The sequence below is a fragment of the Bombus terrestris genome, chromosome 7 (assembly GCF_910591885.1).
Source record: "Bombus terrestris chromosome 7, iyBomTerr1.2, whole genome shotgun sequence".
NCBI lineage: Eukaryota > Metazoa > Arthropoda > Insecta > Hymenoptera > Apidae > Bombus > Bombus terrestris.
Genome location: NC_063275.1, coordinates 18,021,091 through 18,045,171, shown reverse-complemented (window position 1 = coordinate 18,045,171; position 24,081 = coordinate 18,021,091). Strand labels below are relative to the sequence as shown.

At 41.2% G+C, this 24,081-nt stretch overlaps 1 protein-coding gene and 1 long non-coding RNA gene across 5 annotated transcripts in view; both read left to right on the top strand.

Moving 5' to 3' along the window:
• The window catches only part of LOC100651955, a 303,182-nt gene that overhangs the window by 216,304 nt on the left and 62,797 nt on the right, over positions 1-24,081 (top strand). For all 4 annotated transcript variants that reach the window (XM_048407710.1, XM_048407711.1, XM_048407709.1 and 1 more), the window contains exon 12: positions 478-616. In XM_048407710.1, the coding sequence (XP_048263667.1) occupies positions 478-616 (139 nt within the window). The remainder of the gene's footprint in view (positions 1-477; positions 617-24,081) is intronic.
• LOC125385482 lies at positions 19,646-21,125 on the top strand. The gene is made up of 3 exons (XR_007224806.1): positions 19,646-20,638; positions 20,710-20,752; positions 20,859-21,125. It is a non-coding gene; the product is annotated as an uncharacterized LOC125385482 (long non-coding RNA).

Here is a 24,081-nt window from a genome sequence, read left to right as displayed (position 1 = left end):
CATTACTCGAGCTTATTGTCGTTCGTTCCCGTTTCCCTCGCGCGTGTCTTTACATCCGCTCGTTCCGCTTTAATTGTCCAGCGGATCTCTCCTTCGCACGTTCATAAAATAGCTATCGACTCGCCTATTAATTTCTCGCGTCGAAGACCCGATCCTCTTCGCGGTTTCTTTGAACGACGTGCATATGCAATGATTCTCGCCGTCGTCGTTTCTTCGAAGCTCGAAGAGTTTGCTCGTAGAGTTAGGTCGCGATGGCGAATATATTTCTCGGCGCCACGTTCTACGTGGACGGGAAACCGTGATGGGGTACGTTTTATAACGATGACGATAACGTTTGTGTCGTGTTAGCGCCCACTCGCGTATGGAAGAGACGAGCGGCGGCGGGTTAGCGTTCGATGTTTCGTTAGCGATAACCTAGCCACTAGGGAATTCCTAACGGTGCGTCGCGATCACGACGCCTCTCTTTTATCTTTTCAGATTGTCGGTGAAACGCGCACGGAGATTAGTGGAGGAAGTGGGAAACGCAGCCACCAGGCTGGAATCGTCGTTCGAGACCCGACGCGCCACTATTCGGAATCTCGCGGTTCTCAGGAGCATCGAGGATCAGGCACACGAGGTAAGTGATATTATGCAACTTCAATGATTTTTGGCTACTGAAGGTTACGTAGTAGTAGAGAATTTTTTTGGTCCTCCGCCTCAGATCGTTTTCTATGTTTCTCTTAAAACAATTTTGTAAAGTGGAGAAGCGATCAAAATCAAGATTTCTTTCTCTAACTTTTTTTATCAGTGTGTAGGCCATCGAAAGATATTAAACGTTACATTATATCTTCGGGATATTACACTCAATGATTGTGAAAGTCTCAAATCTCTAAAATCTGTGTTTCTCAATTCACTCATCCGTTCAGTCGGCTATAGAAAATAAAATAGACGTCGAAAAATTCTTACCATCCAGACCAGTCAAATAGACAAAGAATCCTTTATACCTCTACTTTCACCTTAAAAAATCACATGGTTATCCAATTTCACTGATCAAAGCAGCTTCTGCTACTACATCCTCATCGAGCGATCCTCGTCAAATTGATCAAGACGTTTGCACCTTGTTTCCTCCACCACAGGTTCTTTCTTCTTAGAAACTCTTTCGACTTAACCTAGTTTCTCATATCTTCAACAGTCTCAAATCAAAGATTCGATCTCGTTTATGTAAAGTCATCAAATACACGTCATGTTCCAGTCTCCTGGTTGTTCCATGGTTGATGATCGTGGTGTATAAGACGCATGGAAATCGCGAGTGCGATTAGCCGTGTCCCTATTCGACACGCGGCGTTATCATGGTCATTCGCGAGGGAGTGTTTGCACATAACCGAGCATAATCGATAATGGAACGTCGCTGGGTCGTTAAACGGCCGACGACTGGGCTGGCGCTGTGGGAATCGTTCGATTATAGCGATGGATCGCGGAAGGAGGATCGAGTTTCGTAATTCCTTGCCGGGTTTTAGACGAGATGGATTGGAAGGTTACGACTGGACGTGAATGGCTCCCTCGGGGAAAAGACTTTAATGCCTGGAGCTACGTCGTGCGAACGCGTGACATATCGCGAATTAGAAGAAGATCGATGTTTCGAGATCGTCACATAGATACCTAAAAGGAGCACGCGAAAAAAAAAACGAATTGTTTTGAACTCTTTTATAAAATAAGAAATTTTTAAACGAATCCTTTTTTGTTGTAATTTCCTTGACATATGAAGTATTTTTTAACAAGGTTCTACAGTATCAAATTTTTTAGTAAATTAATAGATTTCCAGAATTTGATTTTCTGTAGATAAATCTTACCTTTACGAGATAAATGTCGTGAAACAAATGACGCAACGAGATATATTAAGCAAATTACTGTCCATATTGGAAAATTAATCACGATCGGTGCACTCCTCCTCTCATTGTTTATAATAATCCCTCGCGGGCCGTGAATCGGCGGTTAATGACCAGGCGGAACCGTGTTATTTGCGATGGCTCATTGTATTATGCTAATTAAACGTGTAATCAGTTTGTCGTACACAGCGCATGCACGTCGACGAACATGTGGCTCGACACGATTCGCGTGTGCGCACATGTGATGGTTCCGTTTCAAGCGGAAACACGTGATCCTACGTGACGGAACTATGTAGACGATGTAAAACGTGTTTTTCTGAATCCTGGGAATCTAGAAACTAGAATTTACCTATGGCGCGTAGTATTGACTCATTTGTGACGTAATCTCTTCGTGACCGAGATCCACGTGGTGGACCTTCGAGCATTTGTGATGACTAATTCGATGTTTCGTTTGGTCTGCTGTGACTCCATCAGTTTTGGTGTCACCATGTTGTTACACTCGCAACTATAAATTAATAGATCACAAATTTTTGTAATGTGGACAACTAAAAGAAGGATGAGAGTATGAAGCGTTTACTTTCCAGTTTTATCGATTATTATAGCATCATCTTTAAAAATTGTCACGAATGAAATTTTAATCCATGCGAATTTTGTTCCAACGTCATTGTCAAACCATAGTAAAAAATAACTTTTTTACTTCTCATCTAATATGTGTTGAATAATGGCTATACTTTCTACATAAAAATCATGACTTCTCATTGACAGTGATCGATACGTTAAAATAGAATTGACAGGTTTCTGGTGTTGCATTGGCGAGGAAGAATGAGTTAAGTTTTGTGCAAATTTAGAATTCGTAACGGAAGATGAACGCGATAAATCACAATATTGTTTGAAAGAAGTCGCCAGTCATGCAAGTCCAGTCATCGAATAAAATGAAACAAAGTGTTGAATGAAAATGTATTAGTTGATTTATGATCTATCGGTTAAATGTGTCAGGAGAGGAGTTATTTTTACGATCACCGATCTAAAAAAATCTTTCGGTCAACGAGGAAGTAAAACGAAACGAAAAAAAGCGGATGATGGGCTTATTGCCGCAAGATTCACACGGTCGTGATTTGAGCAGGTTAATATCGAACATTTTGAGAAAGTTCCTGACCCTCTAATGACATCATGAGTTACCCACGTGAGCTGTACTGTCTAAAGTTTCCCATCACTTTCTTATAACTTTCATCGACGCGGTCAGTTGCTTAGTGTCGTTAAGGAGGTCAATGGCATCGATGACCGAAATCTTATCCCTGCTAAATCTCGTTACGAGATGTAGCTCGTTAACCGAAGCGTTATTTAATGGGAGAGACATGACAAAGGATATTGGACAAGGTGCTCATCCACCATATTCGTTTACGATGTCTTTATATTTGAATAAGATATATTATTTTACATTTTACATCACAGACAATATGTTATCTTTTGCCTTTAAAATTATAGATTTTGTTTTATCTTTCATTTTAAGTATTCTCCAAAGTTCAAGCATATTATTAATTCAAAGGCTAAACTTTGCAACATCATACAAAGTACCGAAGATTAGATACAAAAGATTCTTTGCCGCTCTCGTTATGCATGTCAACGATCTTCTCTTTTATCATAAACAAACAATTACTTTATTCACAAACCAATCACTTTTACTCACCACTGGTACAAAGTAGATCACTGAACGAACGATCTTGATAAAACATCGTGAAACATAACTACAGTCAGGATCCATCAAGCGTTCCTTGGTACGACCTCCTGGAGGTCGATGTATCGCGAGGAAATGTATAGAGAAGAGTGTGTAATCCTGGACAACGATGTTGCTTTTACGGCGAATCGTCTTGCCATATAAGTCGACGTTCGATCTTGATCGAAAGGATCTCGCGGTGGTGCCTTTTATTTCACGTGACGAACAGTGGCGCGCGTTGTTCGTGAGGCGCGAGGAAGCGCGCGCGGATTCCTTGCCCCGTCGAGAAGTGGGTCGATACCGACAATTGTTTAATTGTCCGCCAGGAGCGTGGACCGCTTTCACGTGTGCCTCGACGAAAATGAAAACGACGAATTTCAGAATTGGCCCTTGTTCTTTTAATAATTTGATGCTTGAATTTCATGTTCTTTAGTTCCTTCGCCGCGCTTGTATCGGTCTTTGTAATCTTCTGGTGCCAGCCAAAACTTCTTTGTAAATAAAACACCCTCGTTACAGAAGTCAGACTTAATATCGTAAGGAAAGGGGTTGCGCTGCTCAAATTTAAACCATATTTCTCGAGAATTCCCCGAATTCCTCGAATTTCCCGAATTTCTATAGAACCATATTGTCATTAAGAAATTTCTTTGATTGAAGGAAACATTCTTGATTTTCCAAAGAATCTGTAGATTTTCTTTAAGCATTTAAAATTGTTTTCTCGTGTGGAACGAAAGCAAGATCGAGACATGAAAAGTTCATGGATCGTAGAGTTATGAATGCAAGCTTCCAAAAATATATTTTCAAATACAACGAACTTTGACAGATTTCTTGTCTTCGTATCATCAAAAACAGGCATGATCTTTAATTTCCTTTAAAAAGAAATCGGTTTTGTGTCTATTAAAAACACCCACGCAGCAGATCCTTAATGGAACGCAGCCAATGTGATGGTGCGAACCGATGGAACGACGAGCTCGAGACAGCTCGAAGCGGATCAGCCCAGTGCATTCCGTTATTACGCGTTCCACTTCGATCGCAACAACCACCTTCGTCCTCGAGGTTGCCCTCGACGTTGACTCGCCTGCGAGCGCCGTATTTGGTTCACGGAAATAGCGCGCGTGTACACGGGTCGCTTGCTATGGCGAGGAGGAGGAGTTGAAGAAAAAAAGAAGAAGAAAAAAGCGTGGAAACGAAGAAGAAGGATCAGAGGCGGACCGATCGGGCTCGAATTAATTGCCATAACACCGGTTCCTCCCTCTCGACGAACGCCACGTACGTATTCTCCTCTCTGGGAAAGTGTGTTGAATGCTACAATGAATCTTCGTTGTTCTGAACCGATTCCTTGCGGTTCGTTTGCTCTTTCTACTGACATGTATTGATAGGTGACGTGGTTCTTCCTGCCGAGCAGGACATAACGAAACGAGATATCTTTGCGTATCGTTAAATGGAAAATTGTAACGTAAGATACTAGATCCTTTATCTTCTCTAAAGTACTTTATTAAGATATAATGTGGAGGAAAGGTATGAAGCCATTATTCTCCTTTCATACTAATTATTAGACTGCGGATTTCCATGCATTTATGAAACATTTATACGTAGACAGACTTTAGATTATAGGAAGTTAATTTATAGGAAGATGAAGAACTTATTACCGTGTAAAGAAGGTGCTTGTAATGTTAATTAATAGTCAAGGTTCATTTACTGATCAACATCCAAATGAAGAAAAGTAGCTTCCGATTTTAGTAGATCTTCAATTTAACACCTGCGAACCAGGAAAGCTTCCTGATCTCTTCGGAATACCGCACGTCAGTAATACACATGTTATATTGGAATATCGATATCGAGGAAGCACAGCGAAACTCAGCCAGTTTCCCCATTTGCCCGTGACTTTTACACTCAATTACATGCGATGGATTGAAACCACGTCACGTTTCACGTTTACCCGTACTTTCCACTAAGTATCGACTTGCTAGCCGGTATTAGAGCTTCTTAGACTGACGATTACGCGGCGTCGCTCGAGATTCCGATCGAAACGTGAGGCTTTCGAAAGGAACCGCCTTCCACTGCTCGTCACGCACGGCCTTCCGATTTTCTGGCGAACGGATCATGCTAAATGCACCCAGTTCCCGATACGACGATGCGAAGAAATCGAACTTTCACGCTGCCATCGGTTTCCGATCAAATAATCACAAACAACAATATCGAGCGCAGTCCTACGCCTCTCGTAGACGATGTCTTTAAATTTTACTTGCTCCGAAAGTTATGGAAATATTTCTCCAGATAAGGAATGAAAGTGAATGGTTCTTTCTTAAGATTTTCTGCATTTTTCTGGAGTCTTTAAAAGTTCTTGCATTGCAATTACTTTTGTACATCTATGACAGAAATTTTAGTTCAATGATAACGCGTGAAATCGAACAACATTCTATCATCTTCGACGTATACAAAACACACTTCGTGAAAGATTATTGACGATAACCGCGACAAGCTGGTCAGAATTAAAAATCCGTTTACGATGGAATAACGCGATGAATAACGTAGACTTACAAGTCTTTGTCCGTGGTTGGATTCAAAGATGATGAGCCCTGAGGAATCGACGAGCGCGTGCTGCATTGCCCGTTCATCTCGTAATGATAGGAAATGCGCCGATTTCTCGGACTATTAGAGGGATCGTTAGCGTGAACGTCCTATTTCACGGTTGGATATCCGTGTCCACAATGATGTACACGGTAGATTCCGCCTCGGCTTGTGTGCGGGACTCGTTCTTTTTCCAGAGTACGCCGTGCCGTAGTATCTCTCGAATCGGGTGAAATTTTCCAAGGTTTTATAAAGATTGAGAAGCGAAGAATTTGATATTAAGATGTAAACCATTCGAACCTTTGTACTTTGTATATTGTAATAAATTCGAAAAGAAAAGCAATTTTAAGAAGTTTTTTCTTTACTATATAATGTGTGGTAGGTACAGAAATTTCCCATCAAGATTCTATTCATCTTCGAAACTAATTTTCTCTGAAAACTCGAGAATAGAGGAGACATTTCTTCAAACTTAAGGAAAAGAAAAAATTATCTTTCTAATCCTTAATTTTCTAGATATAAAATGACATTTCTATTGTATTCACGTAACCTAATTCCGCCATAAAAGTGGATCAAGTTATCCATATTTTGCTTGGTCCTTCTTGAACATGTCAATTTACGAAACGTTGTCCAGATTTCAATGAGTGGGCAATTGAATTTTTCCACGAACGATACGCAATACACGATTCCTTGTTGCCTGTCGATCGTGCAAGATTGATGAACGCATGACGCGGTATTGATCGCGACCAAAGAACCGCGCTAAAGACGAACGCGTGCAGCTCGCGATCAAAGGGATCCTCGTGTTCGTTTTATTTGTCGGAGATTTATGCGCCTCGAGGGCCGTAGATGCGATCGATTGAAATTAATCGAACGTGTCTAAGCACCTGACGAATGATCGATACGAGATTGGACGTCGAACGAAGAACCTCGTCCTGGTAATGCTCCTTGATGAACGACGCTGTAATGAGTGTCGTTACGTTGCCCGTTTTCTTTTTGTTCCGTTCGATGCCATTTGCATTGAAAATCTTCGTCATCTTCAACGTGTAGGCACGTCATTGCGCGTTGTTTCGCAAGTGTTGATTTCACTCCCTTCATAAATATCGTGTTAACATAGCAAGACTTAGATGGTGAACTAACAAAAAATTGGCACTTACAGTGCCGTTTTTCGCACTTAATGCAACGTAATCCGCCTTTCGTAATAATTTTCACAGAAGCTCTTTAAACTTCGCGGATTATTACAATCCTCTTACAGTCGATATTTAGGACTCTGTATCTATTAATCTTGTCTGATCAATTCGATTCATTCTACTTGAATCTCTGTTGAGATTCTCCTCTATAATAGAACACAGAATTCTCTTAAATTTTTCTACAAAATAATGCAGTCCTTTTATCCTAATAAATTCTGTATTCTATTCTTCTGATACTAAACGATCGTGACAGTCAACATTTTCAAAACAACTGTCCAACAAAACAACAATCGCTATCGATTTTCTAATTGGCGATTTGTCATCCACCAAATATTTAGCCATATCCACCATTATATTAAACAACAAATTTAAGATTTGCACTATACTGACTCACGAGGATCTCAGACTCAATTTCTCTGGCTAAAAAATTCCAGGAGGCGGCTTCTTTCCATCAGATAAAGCAGCCGAGTGCTTTTCTCTGCAACAAACTGGTCCTATGCACTCATTCATCTATGACCGCGTTTACAACGCGTATCAACACGGTCTGGGTTTGTATGGCTTTCAGAAGACCTCTGGCTGCTTCGTCCCCGCCTCTTATCTAGCCATTGTACGTTCCCTCATTGTTGCGCGCCGTTTTCGCAATGTCGCGTTCCCGCCGCCACAGCCACTCCGCTTCGTTGCGTAACCAACGCCGCTGCTTTTCCCTTTCGAAGATTTTCCCTCCGATATACAGATTCATACAATTGCTTCTAGAGCCATACGTTTTGAATGTTATAAGGTTGGGGTGAGGTGGGGTGGCTATGAAAATTTCATAGACTCTCTTTGAATTTACAATGTTTGCATTTCGGTGAATATGTATTGTGATGAAAAATATGCTGTCTAATAATATTTGAGAATATTAAGTTCTATTTGAAGAATCATATGCAAGAATTTAGAGCTACTAAATAGTCAACTTCCTGTAACAATAAATTCTGAATACTATATTATGATTCTCAATCTTCCAAATATCCTTGATGCATTAATTAAAGATTAACAGCAACATACGAAACCCAATTCAAAGAAAATCTAAAGAAAGCTGGAGCAAAGGTTCAACTATCATCACGATGTGCCAAGTTCTAATAAAAATATTCGCATCATTGTGATTTATTAGCAAAGAAAAGGAGCCGAAGAGCCGTCCTGCATTCCGCAAAGTATCAGTTGCGCAGAATGCGACACGGAGAACGCATTCGCGAGGTCTGATACCATTGTCGGTGGAAAGCGCATGCAAACAAGCCCGCAGAGACCTTTTCTACGTGTCATAACGCCTTATAGGTAGAATTCCTGCCGGCATTTCCTGTCTGGTTGACGGCGAACCTTTCCTTCTCCCTTTTGCTCCTTCACTAGACGGTTTATCGTTTCCACGAAAGAGCCCACAAAGGACAGGATGTCCACGGGTCATTGAGACTCCTTTCAGTGGATTCTATTCGCCGCCGTCTATACCTATCCGCCGATGTTTCCCACCGTGTGTACGCAGAATTCATTTCTGAGGTGTTTTCAGCTTTCGTGGAAACAACAAAATGCCGGTTTCATCTTTCCCCGACTGATTATATCATGTTTCCTCGAATTTAATTAAACGATCTAAGTATGAAAGCACTTGCACACGGTGGTGGTGGTAGCAGAACAGGATCATCGAGAATCGAGATCTCGTGGTTAGATAGGTCGCGCCGGTTGATCGTGATCGGGATGTTTTCTGAAAATTAGTGGGCAATTAATTCGATTAATGCTCGCAATTAATTTTGCCTCTTCAGGACTGGTTTAATTGAGTCGTCGCGTAAAGCAGAAACTAGTTAACATCGACTTCCGCGGTTCAAGATATTTGAAATTGAAAAGGAATGCAATAGAAGCTTCTGCTAACGTCACTGGTCCCAAGTCATCGTTTTGGATTCATATTTCGCAATTGTAATTTGTCATAAACAGCAAATCTCTGCTTTGATTCTGTTAACGTAGGTAATTAATTACTAATTAATCGACTGCGGATTTTCATGCTTTTAGAGGAAATTAAAAAATGCAAAAATATATGACAGATAAAAAAATTTTCTTCCAGAGTTTCATTTTCGTGAATTTTAATGGACCGTGATTCCAAATATGAAATTGCAGAAATATCCACGGTCTACTGATCGCTATATCGGAATCTCACAATCCTCAACTCTAAATCTTATCTACCAAATATCATTCCGAACTTACAAACGAATTACCATCGCTTCCAACGCGTTCAACTTGGCCAAAAATAGACGAGGTTACCTGTTACCTTATATCGTGAATATCTTACGTCTTAATTAAAAAAGTTCTGCACCTTCGAAGGGGTGGAGACGTCGACTGTCGAAAACAGCCCTCGTGGCGCTCTGTGATACCGGTAAAACACGTAGGAAAACGGTGAAATTGCGTGACTGTCGACTATTGGATAAGAAAGCTGGCTCGTGCCATTAGGCCAAACACGAGTTATCGGTATTATCCCGAGAGGTCGTAGAATCAACTTCCGGAGTAGTCGCAGGACACCGACAGCCGGTCTGGCGAGGATATCGAGTGTCTGCCATGGCGCAATTAGAACGAAAAGGAAGGTTAATGGGATTAGCGTGGAAGGCCAGCGTGGATTTTCCAGTAACGGAGTCTCGGTGCTGTTGTTCGAATAAGGGTCGAGATCGTACCATGGGGAAATCGAGAACAATGATCGGTGCAGTTTGTCTGGCAAAGGGTATTAGGTGGATTTTTAGAGAATGGGAAGACTTTAATTGCTGATGGTGGTAAGCACGATTGGGATGGTACGCTTATAAGTATCAGGTATACTCGAATAGGATCGGGAATATTTTACGATTATCGAGAGCTAATGGAAGCTACTTAAATTGGTTGGAATATCGTTGGAGCAAAAGAAGTACTTAATGTAGCAATATCTTACGCCGTTTGTTTTAAGTAATTGTAAAATACTGTTGCAATAATGTGAAATTCCATCTGTATGGTTATTCAACAATCTCTAAAGAATCCTTAATTGAGTTTCACCGCTCAGCTGATTTCACGCGAGAAAAAGTTACCAATCGCTATTATGCCGTTGCAAATTTGAATTAAAACAAGCAATCAGAAGTTTAATCGCTCGAAAGGTCCATTAGAAAGAACTCTGTTACGATATTTTTTCAATGGATCTTAAGGAAATATACTAAACGTTCCGCATAAAGAAGAAACGACGTTTGAAAGAACTCTTTGACTCGACCAGGTCTGAAATAATAACGACCAACAGTGGCACGGTCGAACACGGTGGCCCTTAAACGCGCGTTCGAAGGGGAGACGGTCGTTTATGATCCGGCCGTTTATTGCGTCGACGATCGAGACCCTGTGTACGAAGAATGGTTGTAGAACCGCGGGTAACCGCGAACGGGCTGTATAATTTGCCAATTATTGCTAATTGAATGGCATAAACGGCACGGCAGGCCGAGACATTTAATTATCGGCTTACCAGGACTTCCCACGTTATTGGATCTCGCGAGTGGCGACCCCGCGAGAAAAACCATCCGCCCAGCCGCCTTGGTAATCCACCTTTAGTGCCGCTAATACCCTGTGACTGATTTAAAGTTCGTTTATCATCGAGTCACACAAATGTACGCATGCACTTGTATAAGTACATAAAAAGGTCGAGAGAAGAAGAAGGATGGAGAATGACGAGAGAAGCTGGCAAGTCGATGGACGAACAGAGACCGGACTATTACTCTAAGAAGTTATGGTTATAGATTATCGCTGGACAGAGAGAGGACGAAGAATCGTACAACCGTTAGGAGAGATTGAGAGATTCTCGCCGTTGGAAAGTGGCTAGCGGAGAAAGAGTTAAAGGTTGAACCGGAGAAAATAAACGAGAAGAGAGGAAGACGGAGATAACGTAATCGTTGGTTAATTCGTTGACGATCGTAGTTCGTCAAGCGTCGAAACGTGTACGCGCCGGCAATTAACTTCGTAATCAGGCGTAAAGCCGATAGGTCTGTGCACCTATCCAACAGAAATATACGATTATAGATCGAAATACACTGTATGAGAGCAAGAGAGATGGTTCGATTAATGTTTGTTCGGTCGCTTTATGAAACCTCAATCGTAATTCTGTCGCTTTCCCTGAAACTGACCGACACGCTATTTAGGCGAGAGCCGAGTTTCAAATAATAAATCGAGTTGCGCGTGCCTCGCCAGTGGATGCTGTCTGGAACTCGCCATCGAAAGCTTCAATCCTCCGCTCGGTCTAAATAAATATTGATTCGCCGATCGATGCGCGCCAGGCAACTTTGTGCAGTCTGTGATCGTATTGTACTCTATTTTCCCGTCAATTTTATCTTTTAGATCCGTATTTATTGCATTGAGTTACTTATTACGCAGTATATAAAGCATTTGGACGATCATCGACGAACTTTTCGAACTATTTTATCCTCCATATCTTTCACTAAGTATAATTTTCACTAAGGGACTGAAAATCGGAAGCAGTAAATAAGTAAAACTATGTCGTGCGTTATTCAAATATATTCTTCGAGTTGATAAAGCATTCAACCTCGTTGTATAGACAATCGGAGGAAATCGTAAAGCACAAAGTCCTGTGGAAAGGTTCGCTGCGTAACCTGTTGTCCTAAATCAAGCGGAACGATGCTACTTTCAAGACGAATTCCGCTTTCGCGCGTGCATCTCGTACGCGAAAACGGGAAAGAGCGGTCAGATAAATAGCGAAGTACCGCGAGAAAGAAGTCTTCTCAGAGGCTCACACGTATACACGTAAACTTGTACGAAGATATGGGGGAGAAGATCGAGCGCCACGAGCGAAGATGCTCGCAAGATAGATCTCGTAGGTAAAAGAGGGCGAAATCCTGGAGCGAACGCGGCTCGATCCATGGATCACGTTCGCTACCAATGCTCGAGAGCGTAACCTCGCGGGCCTTCTATCGCACGTGTACACGCCGTGTAAATATTTGTATGATGCACGGCCTGAACCACTCGTATCTTAACAGAATCTTTGCCACGCCGTGTACACATATAATCTCCGGTTGATATCGCGCCGAGCAAAACGCTCCACCGTCCCGGGGAATAAGATCGTTTTCAAACGTGTCCCGAAGGATGAAGTATCGACTCGACCCGCGCCTCGCCCAGTTTCTGTGAGAATTCGCCTCGACCTCCAGAGCTGCATCTTCAAGATGCTCCATTTTCAAGCGGGGAATTTAAATGGCAATGTAGATCGAATACAACATGTAGCGTGTTCGAACAAAATTTTTCAAAGTTTGAATATTATCTTTATCTACACGTTTTCGATGTCACCTCGCTGTCTTAGAATAGAGTAGACAGATTATTTGCATATTTTAATAAAATGGAAAGTTAACAGAGAATTTAAAAATAAGGGCTGATATAAATAATTAATAAAAATGGGAATTAATATAGAAGATTAATTTCTTCGCTTATCTTACGTAAAGAGAAAATTCTCTCTGAAACTTTGTAACCAATTGTTCCATGATTTCCATTAGTAATCGTGAAAAATGAGAACTGAAAATTCCAAATGTTTCAATCGTCTAAATAGCTTCAAATTCTCAAACAAGCATCGCGTTCTTTTAATATTATATCCTAAAGTTAATGCTTGATACAAGGTATCTATAGAACATGATGTGAAGAATGCCGACATGTCATCGTCCGATTTTTCGTTTTAATTCTCACATATTTCGGCCGCGTGCCGCTAAAATATGCGAGGAACACGGTGGATCGCGCGTTGGAATGGCGGCTTAATGTCGGCGAAATATCGGCGAGATTATTCGGTCGGGCTTGATTGGAGATGAGCAAACTCGATAAGCGGGCTGAGTCCTCGCGAAAGAATTTTCAGGTCTGGGAGCAGGTGTCGTGTACCGGGCAACCTGTTTCACCGCGTCGAGAGAAAACGACGAAACAGCCAGCCTGCCGCCTTCTACGATGCCCTGCTCTCGTATTCAAATTCCCTGGAGCCCAGCCGACAACAGACTGGGACGAATCGACGATGAATGACGTTAAATGTTGGGTTACACTCCAGTGAACGTTTCGTCTCCCACCTTTCTTTTTTTTTTTTAAGGTGATTTTAAATTTCGTATGGAGGAATTTTGATTGTTTCTTTTTTTCCGTTTCTTCATTGAAAGAGCTCTGTAATTAAGCTTACTCTATAATTAAGGAAGGCATTGTAACCAATCCAAAATTTTATGAACCGAGGAACGATCATCTTCTTCTGTGTTGATTTTTATCGTTTCAATTTACCTAAAAGGGGTGCGGAATTTTAATATCTTTGCGAAACAAATCACAGTGAGAAAAATGTTCACCTTCTCTGCGGTTTTTCCAATGATTTCGTGAAAGTAGCATTGTGGTTGTATGATGACTTCGTCCACATCTTCCTGGTCACGAATTAGCGGTTTCTGACCCGGAAATCGTCTGAAATCCATACGAGTGTGGTAGCGCTTTCGACGAAATTGATCTCGATATCCTTAATTCGTTTGGAAGGGGATAGATTTTGGAGAAATCCTTGAGCAAATTGTCTTTGTTTACGAAGTTTTGCATTGTACACCCTGTAAAGATCCTTCGACTGCCATCGACAGAGTCGTTCACTTGAACGGAAGCTGTGTTTCATTTTGTGATACGAAATATAACGAGAGATTGGATATCGATAAATTTCGATTATTCGTTTCTTTTCAATTTTCTGCCTATTTATCTTCTTCATTTACAGTACGATGTCACGTTCGTACTGCGAATTATAATTCTGACGTGAGAAATGTTACATACAGCTATTATATATTTCCTTCTACCTTAACTCAAACAATTAAACAACTCTATCATACTCGTTGAACAAGTCATTAAACAAATCTCGAGATAACGAATTGAATATTATCCGCCAGCTATCAACGTCCCGATCTCCACTGGATATCGCATTTATCTCTAAAACTGTTGAACGAAAGTAGCTATAGTGGCTCACAAAAGTATTTGAACACTTACAGAAAACTTATAATGTAGATATATATTTGAGATTATCATTCATGTTGTGTATTAATTTATTATTGACTACGCTTCTTGCCACTAGCTGTACGTTTGTATTGAATGAATTGTAACTTTTATGTATGTACTTTCATATCGATTCGAAATACTATTATGATGATAATGTGAGTAACGTTTCATTACAATGTCAATGAAATTTCAAAATGAAAGGGATAAAAGAAAAAAAGAAAGAAATCAGGTTGAGAAACGATTAATCTAATTCGAAACTTAAATCTGGACATTGGAAATCAGGATATAGCGCAAGGCTGGAACTTTCTCTGAAAATCGGGCGAACAGCGTTGATCTCGGGGCGTTATCGAGGCTACGTGACAATCGATCGGCAGGAGTCCGCTCCACGATCGATTCTTTGTCCAGCTTCGCGACGATAAGCCGCGTCGAATCACGAGACGTTGACTGCAGCTGATTTTGCAACGACTCTTAAGCCTCTCGCATAAATTATACGCGCGTCTCTGTTCCTCTGTCCCGACTTGTCTATTACGAAACACGACCACTGTCTTTGTTCCTCTAGTTCGCTCGAACAACTATAGTCATCGCGATGTGACTTTTATTACTGTGTCTTAACCTCTGGCACCGGGTACACCGGCCCCAGTCGACTTTGTCGCACGAGTTTCACGCGTTTGCGACACCCTTGCACTCGCGATCGAACCAGATTCTTGATCGTCGATGGGAAAACTGGTTGACGATCGAAAGTTACGACTTTCTTGGGTTGCCGTCGATGAATCATTTTGCAATTTGTAGAGAAGAAGGGATTACTGTCTTTTCTTAGTTTCTTCTGCTGATCGCTTTCCTATATCTCTGCCCAATAAATTCTGTTCAGCTATCATTCACTCATCAGCCAATTTATTCTTAAAAACAGAAACATCCGTCATTTTCTCCATATCGTCATCTATTACCGAGCCATTGCCAACGTCGCACCATCAAACTCACACCGAAGATCCGATATCAACGAGTGAGTCACCAAGTTCCACTGACGTTCCGAAGGAACGCGGATCGGTCGACTGGTTCCCGGAACGCTCTGGTATGCTAATTGCGATCGTCTTGCGTACTCGAGCACTCTCGAGCATTGTCGTATGCGTGCACAGCGTGTACACGCACGTTGATCGAGTCGGTGCATCGTTCCACCTCGTACGCCTTTATGCTCTTTTTCTCCACTTCTCGCTGCCTTCTCCGCCTCTCTGTTGTCGCTCTCGCGGTAGAGAACACGTGGAAGCGCGGAACTCGTTCTAAGGGTGCGGTTACGACATTGTAAACCGATCGAGATTGCGTTCACGCGTCACGTGACCGCGGCTAACGATCCCGCGGAAGCGACTAACTCGCCTCGTTAATTACGAGTCTATGTTGTCGAATGAATGACGGAGAAACGATCCTAGCAGGTGTGATTAATTGCATCGTCTTTGGATTTTAATCCTAGTATACCGATTCTAGCAATCGAGCATTCGAGTTCTTATTTGTGCATTTGTCGTAAGAAATATCTATTTTGTCGATATATTCGTACACGATTGATTCTGTAGACTATCCATTCTTTGGATATTTTTGCGTTTAAATTTGTGCAAACGTTTTAAATAAGCTTTAAGTTTGAAGCTTCCAATTTAGTTATACTTTCATTGAATAACAGAATTTTGATCGCTTGGATAATGGCTTAAACAATGGTTAGATATATTCTGAAGGAGATCTAAAGATAATCGTGTGTTCCGTTTTTCCTATTATGGATTTACGAAAAAGGAAATTCCTTTGGGATATCTTGATTACCAAGAGGAACGACTATATAGGGAGAGCATAAAGCAGTAAGGGATTTAGTGGTTCGTCATTTGGACTAGCCAGCAGGGTCCTGTTTTAAAGGACCAAGGTAAAGCAATTTGGAAAACAGGATCTCTCGAGGATAGGTATTATACGAGACAATAGAACACGTAACCTATATCAGTGGTATTCTGAAATATGAAACCTCCTGGGAGCATCACATTCGGTCTTCGAATTATCTTCTTACCTTTATCTTAACTCTTTGACCGCAAGTGTTCTCGTCTACCGTCAGGATCTTCCGATTAAATCTTTCTTCTTGATATACGGTTGTGTAAGTACGAAGTGTAATTGTTTTCTGACCGTTCATTTTCATCATCGCATCACTAATTACCTGCTATCCTTTGTGTATTTTTCACACGTTTCGCTATATCGGTTTCGCTGCCTGATTCTTCTTGACAGGAGATTTGCATACATTTCCTCGCTATTCCAAGACATTTTTTTTACAATAATTTTAAATTCTCGACTCGAAAGGAAGATTCGTTACAGACAAACCGTACGTAGAATTTTAAGTGAGATTACAAATGAAACTAAAGTTTCTAAAAAATACAACTTTTATCGTATCGACAAAATAATAACAGTAAAGCATTGAGAATATGGTAACACAAAAACCATAAAACATTTAAAAGACGAATATCAAAAATGCGAACACAGTTATTTATGTAGCAGTGACCAATAGTCGCCAAATTCTTTTTTCGTGTACCCTGCCCAATGCCAATCTATCTTTCCAAACTTCCAAGAAACTATCCCAAGATAAACCACACTCTCTAAAAACATTGCGCAGAACGCGAGGAACGCGTCGTGACAAATTTTTCGCGCGAGCCGCATAGTCGATGCGGGGAATCTCGAGGCGAATTCCACCGATGCTAATCGCGTCTGATCTCTCCGTTGGAGCCGGCTTCTTCTCCACAGTCGGCTCTTATCTATCTGGCATCTGTGTGTTCGGTTATAGACGAAACAGCGTGTGTACACGTGGGTACTCGGTCCCAATCTGTGGCAGGTATCTCTCTGATTCGCGAGCGGAGATAATCCGCGGTTATGTGTCTCCGCGCGACACACTTATTCAATTAAATCGACGACGATACACCGGACCGAATATACCCGGTACGATCGAGCGGTAACCTACATCGTGGGCCCGATTAATTGCATTCTAATAAATGAATAGATACCCGGTGATATTTATGATGATACGCCTCGCGTGACGGGTGAATTGTTAATTGAACGTCCGGAGAATAATCGAATATCGTGGTTTATGGTGTACCCGGTGGCGAAGATAATTGGGTAGAGACAGAGATTTGTGTTTCGTTGGGAAGATTGAAGAGATTTTTTATAGACGAGATGTGTGTGAAATTCTAACTGAAGATAGAAGTTACAAGTTGGAAGGTCGAAGGTAGTTTGAATTTTGTTCAGAATACGACGACCACGTTCGCTAAACTGTAATTCCTGAGATTCGATCTTTTAAGACAAGCAGTTAAACTGTTCGGAGGTGCAAGCTTTAAAAGGAATCTTATAGTTTAATGAACGTCGAATGGTTTTTGTATTTTCAAAAATACGTAATTTTCTGTAAAAGATTTAAAACTGCAATTGTATCGTACGAATGTATAGATGAAATTTGCAGATCTCGTTAATAAGAGAGTCGCGATTCAGTTTCACGGTATTTAAATGATCCGAAAAAAAGTGTTTCAATGTACAAAGTACAACCTGTTCATCGAACAGCATTGATTTTAGCCTCGAGGCGGTCTCTTTACAATTCCTTTTCATCCATCGGTTCGTGAGGTGAGCGGCACATGACCATGCTGTGAAATTACTTTTACACGGTGTTCGAAAATAATTAGGAGACACGGTGTTTCCAGGTGTAGCTTAGGAAAACGTAGCGAACGTTATAAATCAAATCATTTGTAACGTACGAACAAAGTTACTTAAAAAACTTCGTCTATGCCACTATGTATGAAATACAGTAATTACTGGTAAATTCCAATTCATTCCAGTGACTACCGCAGTCTAGTTACATAAGCGTCGAATAATGACAAAGTCAGTCGAGTAACATACTCATAATTCTTAAAAACCATTAAGCACAAGCCTCTATACCATCGAGTCTCGTTATTTGTTCGTTCGAATAAGGAAAAACGTTTGAAACGTTTCTGTCGGACGTAAAACGAACAATTGCAATTAGAACCTTCGAATCTGTTAAATACGTTAGAAAAGTTGTTAACTCATCGAGAGACTCGAATATTAGCCACTTTAGCGAATTATGATGGGTTCTTGAATCTCGTGGTACCGTGATTGGTGAAGATTCAGCCGGACGGACGAAGATCCTTATTACAGGAAATAGCTTCGGAGCCAGTCGTGTCATTAAGTATGCAAGTCGCGGCCACAGGCACGGCTCTACCTCCGGGAACGTCTGTGCAACGTCGAAAACTTCTAATCTACCAGCTAGGATACACCTCCTCGATCGTTTATTTCTTCACGTTCTCGCTCTATCCTGGAAATAATTATACGCTATTGATCGTTATTGAGCGACTCCAATAGCCCGGAGCTTTTTTGTCCGATTCGTTCCATTCCGTTCCCTCCGCTAGATATAATACATAACCATTTATATTATTTATACGTTTCATTCGAACTCATTTTCATTGCTTCGATATTCTTGTTTTTTTATTCCTGTATGTTAGATGCAAGTATTTAGATGTGTGAGTAATCTGATGTAATTGTATGTAAATATTTGATTGATACATTTTTCGTTTTAATCTGGATACTTAATTTACCAACTGTACCAACTATTTAATTTGCTACATGTACCAACTATGGCTAACGCGCCGTTTCGTTTACGTATTTGCACTTAATTAGACTTCGACCTACAGCCACAAGCTTGGTTACGTTCAGTCTGTCTCGAGCCGTCATGAATGCCGGAACGAAATAATATCGGTGGAACGAAGTAGTGTTCGTGTAATTAATCTCGACTACATACATTTATCGTAATTAATAAATTCAAATTGATACTCGTCGGATTTCAACGGTGTGAAATTTGAAATAAAATTGGATAAGCAGATAAGAAGAGCAAATTTTTAATGGTGGAGTACTTACTTGACATTTAAATGACAAGAAAGAAATCTAAAAGGAAAGGGTATTTCATGTTTCAATATGTTACAAATACGCAATATAGTCAAACAATCTGGTTCAACTATGAAATCCGACTAAATTATGCAAATCCACTGACGATAATTATCGCGATAAACTAGCAAAAAGGAACTGCTGGTAATGTAAACGTTTTGCAATTCAAATTCACAGCTATCTCATTTGTCGATAAATGGTTGAGGCAATAAGTGTACCGTAAGAAAAGTGGTGATTCGAAATCTAACACCCGACTACGTCAGCAGGGACTAATCTTTAAAGCTTTCCTCGCCGATGCGAGTGTCTTCTGGTTGCAGCTGTAATTACATGGAAGGTAATTAACATATCAAAATGACGTTAAAATTCTCGTGAACGGTACCGAAGCAATTAGAAAGAAACTGAAAATTACACAGGAATCAACGCATTATCCGTGTACTCTAATGTAATTAAAGACTCGGCAGCGCTGTTGACCTGAAAATCTCTGAATTATAGAAAAATTATTCCAATTAGACACGCGAGGCACTGTTTCGTGTTTAACTCTTTGCTTTATCTTATCGAGTCACACTCTTCCTATGAATTATGAATTCTAACTTCTAAACGATCCAAATTATTCTGACACTTTCGAATTAAACGCTGTAATTCCGCAACTGTAGTAATTTGGCAACATAACAATCAATAAAAAGTTATTGCTGTCCTAAAAACTTCAAATCTTCTGACGAGACGTAAGCACCCAAATCTCAACTGACAGCGATAATTGCGAATCGAATCGAATCGAATCGACGTGTAGTCACTCGTATTTTGCCAGTCCAAATACAGGCCGGTCATTAAATCGAAATCGATGTTTCGGAAACGGAAGGTGTGGGCAATGTGGCGCAAGTATCATGACCAAGTAGGAGGGGCGTGCGGCTTGTTGCGGCGTAGGTACGTCTTGACGCGCGATCGGACCGGCCATCAGTGACTCTTTCTCTGCCGGCAGCATCCGATCGTTCTGAGGTCTCGCTCTCGTCTGAGTCTCGCGGCTACGTGTGTGCTCGCGACCGATTACCAATCCCGTGATCGATTACCGAATCCGTGAGCGATTGTCGAACTCGCGACGTATCAACCGGTCGCACTACATGCGTGACCAACCGAACAGTTCTATATGTCAAGAATCGATCGTCGACACATCGATTTCCGGACCAAGAAAATTCAGAAGAAATTAATAGGGGTGAATCGTGGATGTTTTATTTGTTCGTAGTGACGTACTTGTGTGTGAAACAAGGAGGATGTCTAACTACAAGGTTATTTTTCGGGGTGCGAGAATTTCCGGATCGAGAGAAGAGAAATAATTTTGATTAGTGATTGATTAATTGGTAAGATTGTCGATTATCTTTATATTGATTGTATTTAGTAAATGACGATCGTGTTTATCTATGAATGTTAGAAGAACGTGCTTACGGATAGTGGAGGTGGATGTTCGTTGAGAGGTAGGCTCTAGGTAGTTCATTCATTAATTTCAGCTAAGATATACTAGTATGTTATGGATGTTGATAGCAGGTGCGAAAACAAAGGTAACATTGAATAAAATTTTAGACGTCGTCGACCGTGCTGTTAATATTATGGATTTATGCGCATCTATTTAAAGAACAGCAGAGTTGATACATATTTATAACCCAGATGATGTACTTATGTATAAATGAGAGCAAAGGTACTCTCTTACTGACACTCACACCTTATGAGAGCAGCTTACTATTCTTCCAAATCGACGTCTTACTATGAAATACTTCTTTCAAGTCAGAGTTTAATGTTTCAATATTATTCAACTATATCTTATAGAGCAAAGTATTTTCAAATGTTATAAACAGCTGTTCAAAAATTCCATATTTTTTTACAAACAAAGAAATAAAATTTTTATTTTATATCTTTAAATTATGTCATAGACACATAAACATCCGAAGTCTGCTCGTCGTAATACAAAATTTATCTCGATCTCACTTCACCCCGCACAATGAAACCATTCCACGTTTCCACAGTCTACGTGCAGACCCTTTCGTGTATTCACCTTTCTCCAACCCTGTTACCCAGTACCCCTCTTTCGATCAACGAAAGTAAAACCAAAAAGCGTGCCAGAGCCGGAGGGTAAAGAGTCAGGTGTGGAAGGGGTGGTTCACGAATCTGATGGAGATAACGATCGCGGCGCTCGGAGCAGCAAGTAGCTAGCAGGTACTCAAAATCGGCCTCGAACGAGAGAGAAGAGACCGGTCCGTAAACACTTGTACGCGACGTCCTATGGTGACTCGCGGAGGGCTTCCATGGCTCGGCATGTTCAAGACCACGCTGTGTGGTCCTCTTAAGAAGGCTGCGCGAAGTCCAGGGTACCGGACCAACAGCCACCCGAGCGACGAAAGGGGAGACACGATGGCAAAGAAGGGGAGGAACGAGGGTGGGGAGAAAGGTGGCAGCATGTGACCCCGAAGCGTCGTCCCGAGGAGACTCGCCTCCTAAGGTGATTTACGTTTCGCCAATGGCGCCTTTTGTCTAGCCAGCCGGCTGTCAGACGTGTTTGATTTTCGCAATATATTATACGCTCGACGAATTATACTGCGCCCGGTCGCGGCCATAATTCAACGGCGACGAAGTGACGCGCGAAGCTGTTCGACGAAGCGACCGATTCTGCGAACGAACCAGGACCGGAAACGTCGTTCCCCACGCGCCACGATCGTGTCTGTCCCGACCGTTCCCACGACCACGTGGATAAATCCTCAGGGATTGAGCTTGTTTTGCTTGATTTTTGGCTGATGAACTATGTATATGGTGTCCTTTGTCCGGAGGAGGTAGGAGATGACTGGGACGATCGGTGTGGGTGATGTCACTTGGATGGAATGCAAATGCGATTGGAGAGGTACGATGGTCAAATCGATGTTTATGTAGTAGCGAAATGGCAAGGATGGATCGCGTGTGAGAAACGGGGAAATGGTTGATTCTCGTGAGAAGATGTCGATTTCTCTATATTTTAATTCAGGGAAGACGTAACCGTGCATTGGTTTTCCTAGGTGAAAACTTCGACGTGGCTGATTTCATTTGTTTCGTAATAACATAGCTGTCTTGTTACAACACTCCTCGGATGTAGACTAAACACGACAGAATCGTAGATACTTAGCATAAAATAATATTCGGCCATGTCGTGATCGAGATCCTCCAGTTAAATTCATATGATAATATTATTTTCTTAGAAAATATTTTAAATCGAAATACTAAAACATTTTGATGTCCAATTTCGTCCAGCGATTCTATATCTAAAATAAATATTCCGCTGAATCGGTATTTTTTTATCGAATAAAAATTTTAATCCGGTTTAGAGCATATTTGTATTGTACAGTTAACATATTTTAACTCCAATTTGTAACTCTGAATTTCTTTATATTAAATAGCTGATTTTGCACGACAATCGTATGTCCAAAATAAATATTCGTCCGATATAAATAAAAAGATCTACTCTTATCCAAAAAAAGTCGTCTACACGTTCTGAGCACCTTATTCTATATTCATCGAATTGCGAATCCTCCCCCCTATAGTTTTACAATGAAGCGTCGCGTAATTAAAACGCGATCGCCACGGTTTAGAGGCTTCTCGTGGGTCTGTCGCCTTTGCTTTTGTTTCCCATGGGAATCCCCACGAATTCTCGTGGAACAGCCGGATAATTAAAGAAGCACGCGAGGGCCAGACTAATTTCATCCGACGAACATCGTGCTACGATTCGAACAATGCCCCCTGCACCGACCGTAAATAGGAAACGCAGATATAAACGCGCGTTCCTTCGCGCGTAATTGGGCGCGTGCATCGCTGTTTCAAAGTGCTTGTCACGTTAAGTGGTTCCGTCGCGAGTCTTATCTTATCGGGGGTAGTAGAGATTGGTGAAACAACTACGTATCTCACTGTACGACACGTTTCTTGAAATTGCTTCTTCAACCTGGTTTTTTCGGTTACAGTGTATATGTACTTAAGAAATTTTGGAGAAGTGGAAATAAGAGAGTTGAAATTGAGGTCCCGTTTTAAAGAATGCGGTTTTGAAGATACGTTTAGTTTGGTTAGGTTTCGTTGTGTGATTACGGTGTTGTAGAAAGGATATTTTTCCACGATATTTATGTTCAAGCCTAACCATTTTATCATATTAGATTATTAAAAAATTCGAGGACGATTCTACGATGTCTAACAATGTTTCTACTGTATTATACAACCATACGTTAAGTCGAATACTTGAAACTCTTTCCAATAAGAATAAGAATTCATCTGGAAGAAATTCGAGATTGAAACTTCGTTCGAATCGTCAACAATACATTTTTCTTACGAAGGGTTGAAATGTTACATTTTTTCTACGTAAATTCGATCGACTAACCGAACTTGTATTAGGAAAGGAATAAAATTATAAATACGCAAAACTTAGTGGGTGATTAATATAATTAATTCTAACGATGATTCTAACGATTCTACTTCGAGAGGAAACGGGGATTCGCGGCACGACAAATGGGATGCGAACAGATCACGAACGTACCCGTTTTTCGAGAGTGAAACTGCGTTCGAAAGTCCGCGGCGCACGGCGAAACGAAAACTGATCTCGTACAAGGCGTCCTTTAATTGGTCACGTTCGATCCGCTTATCAGCGGGAACGCAGGATCGGCGAAACCGAGTATCCCCTACAAAGTGTTCCCGTGGGAACGATCGTTAATTGTCCATAAAATGCACTCTCACCTGGCACTGTGCTAAAAGCAGAACCGTGTTCGCCACGGAAGAATCACGTATCCGCGAGAGGACAACG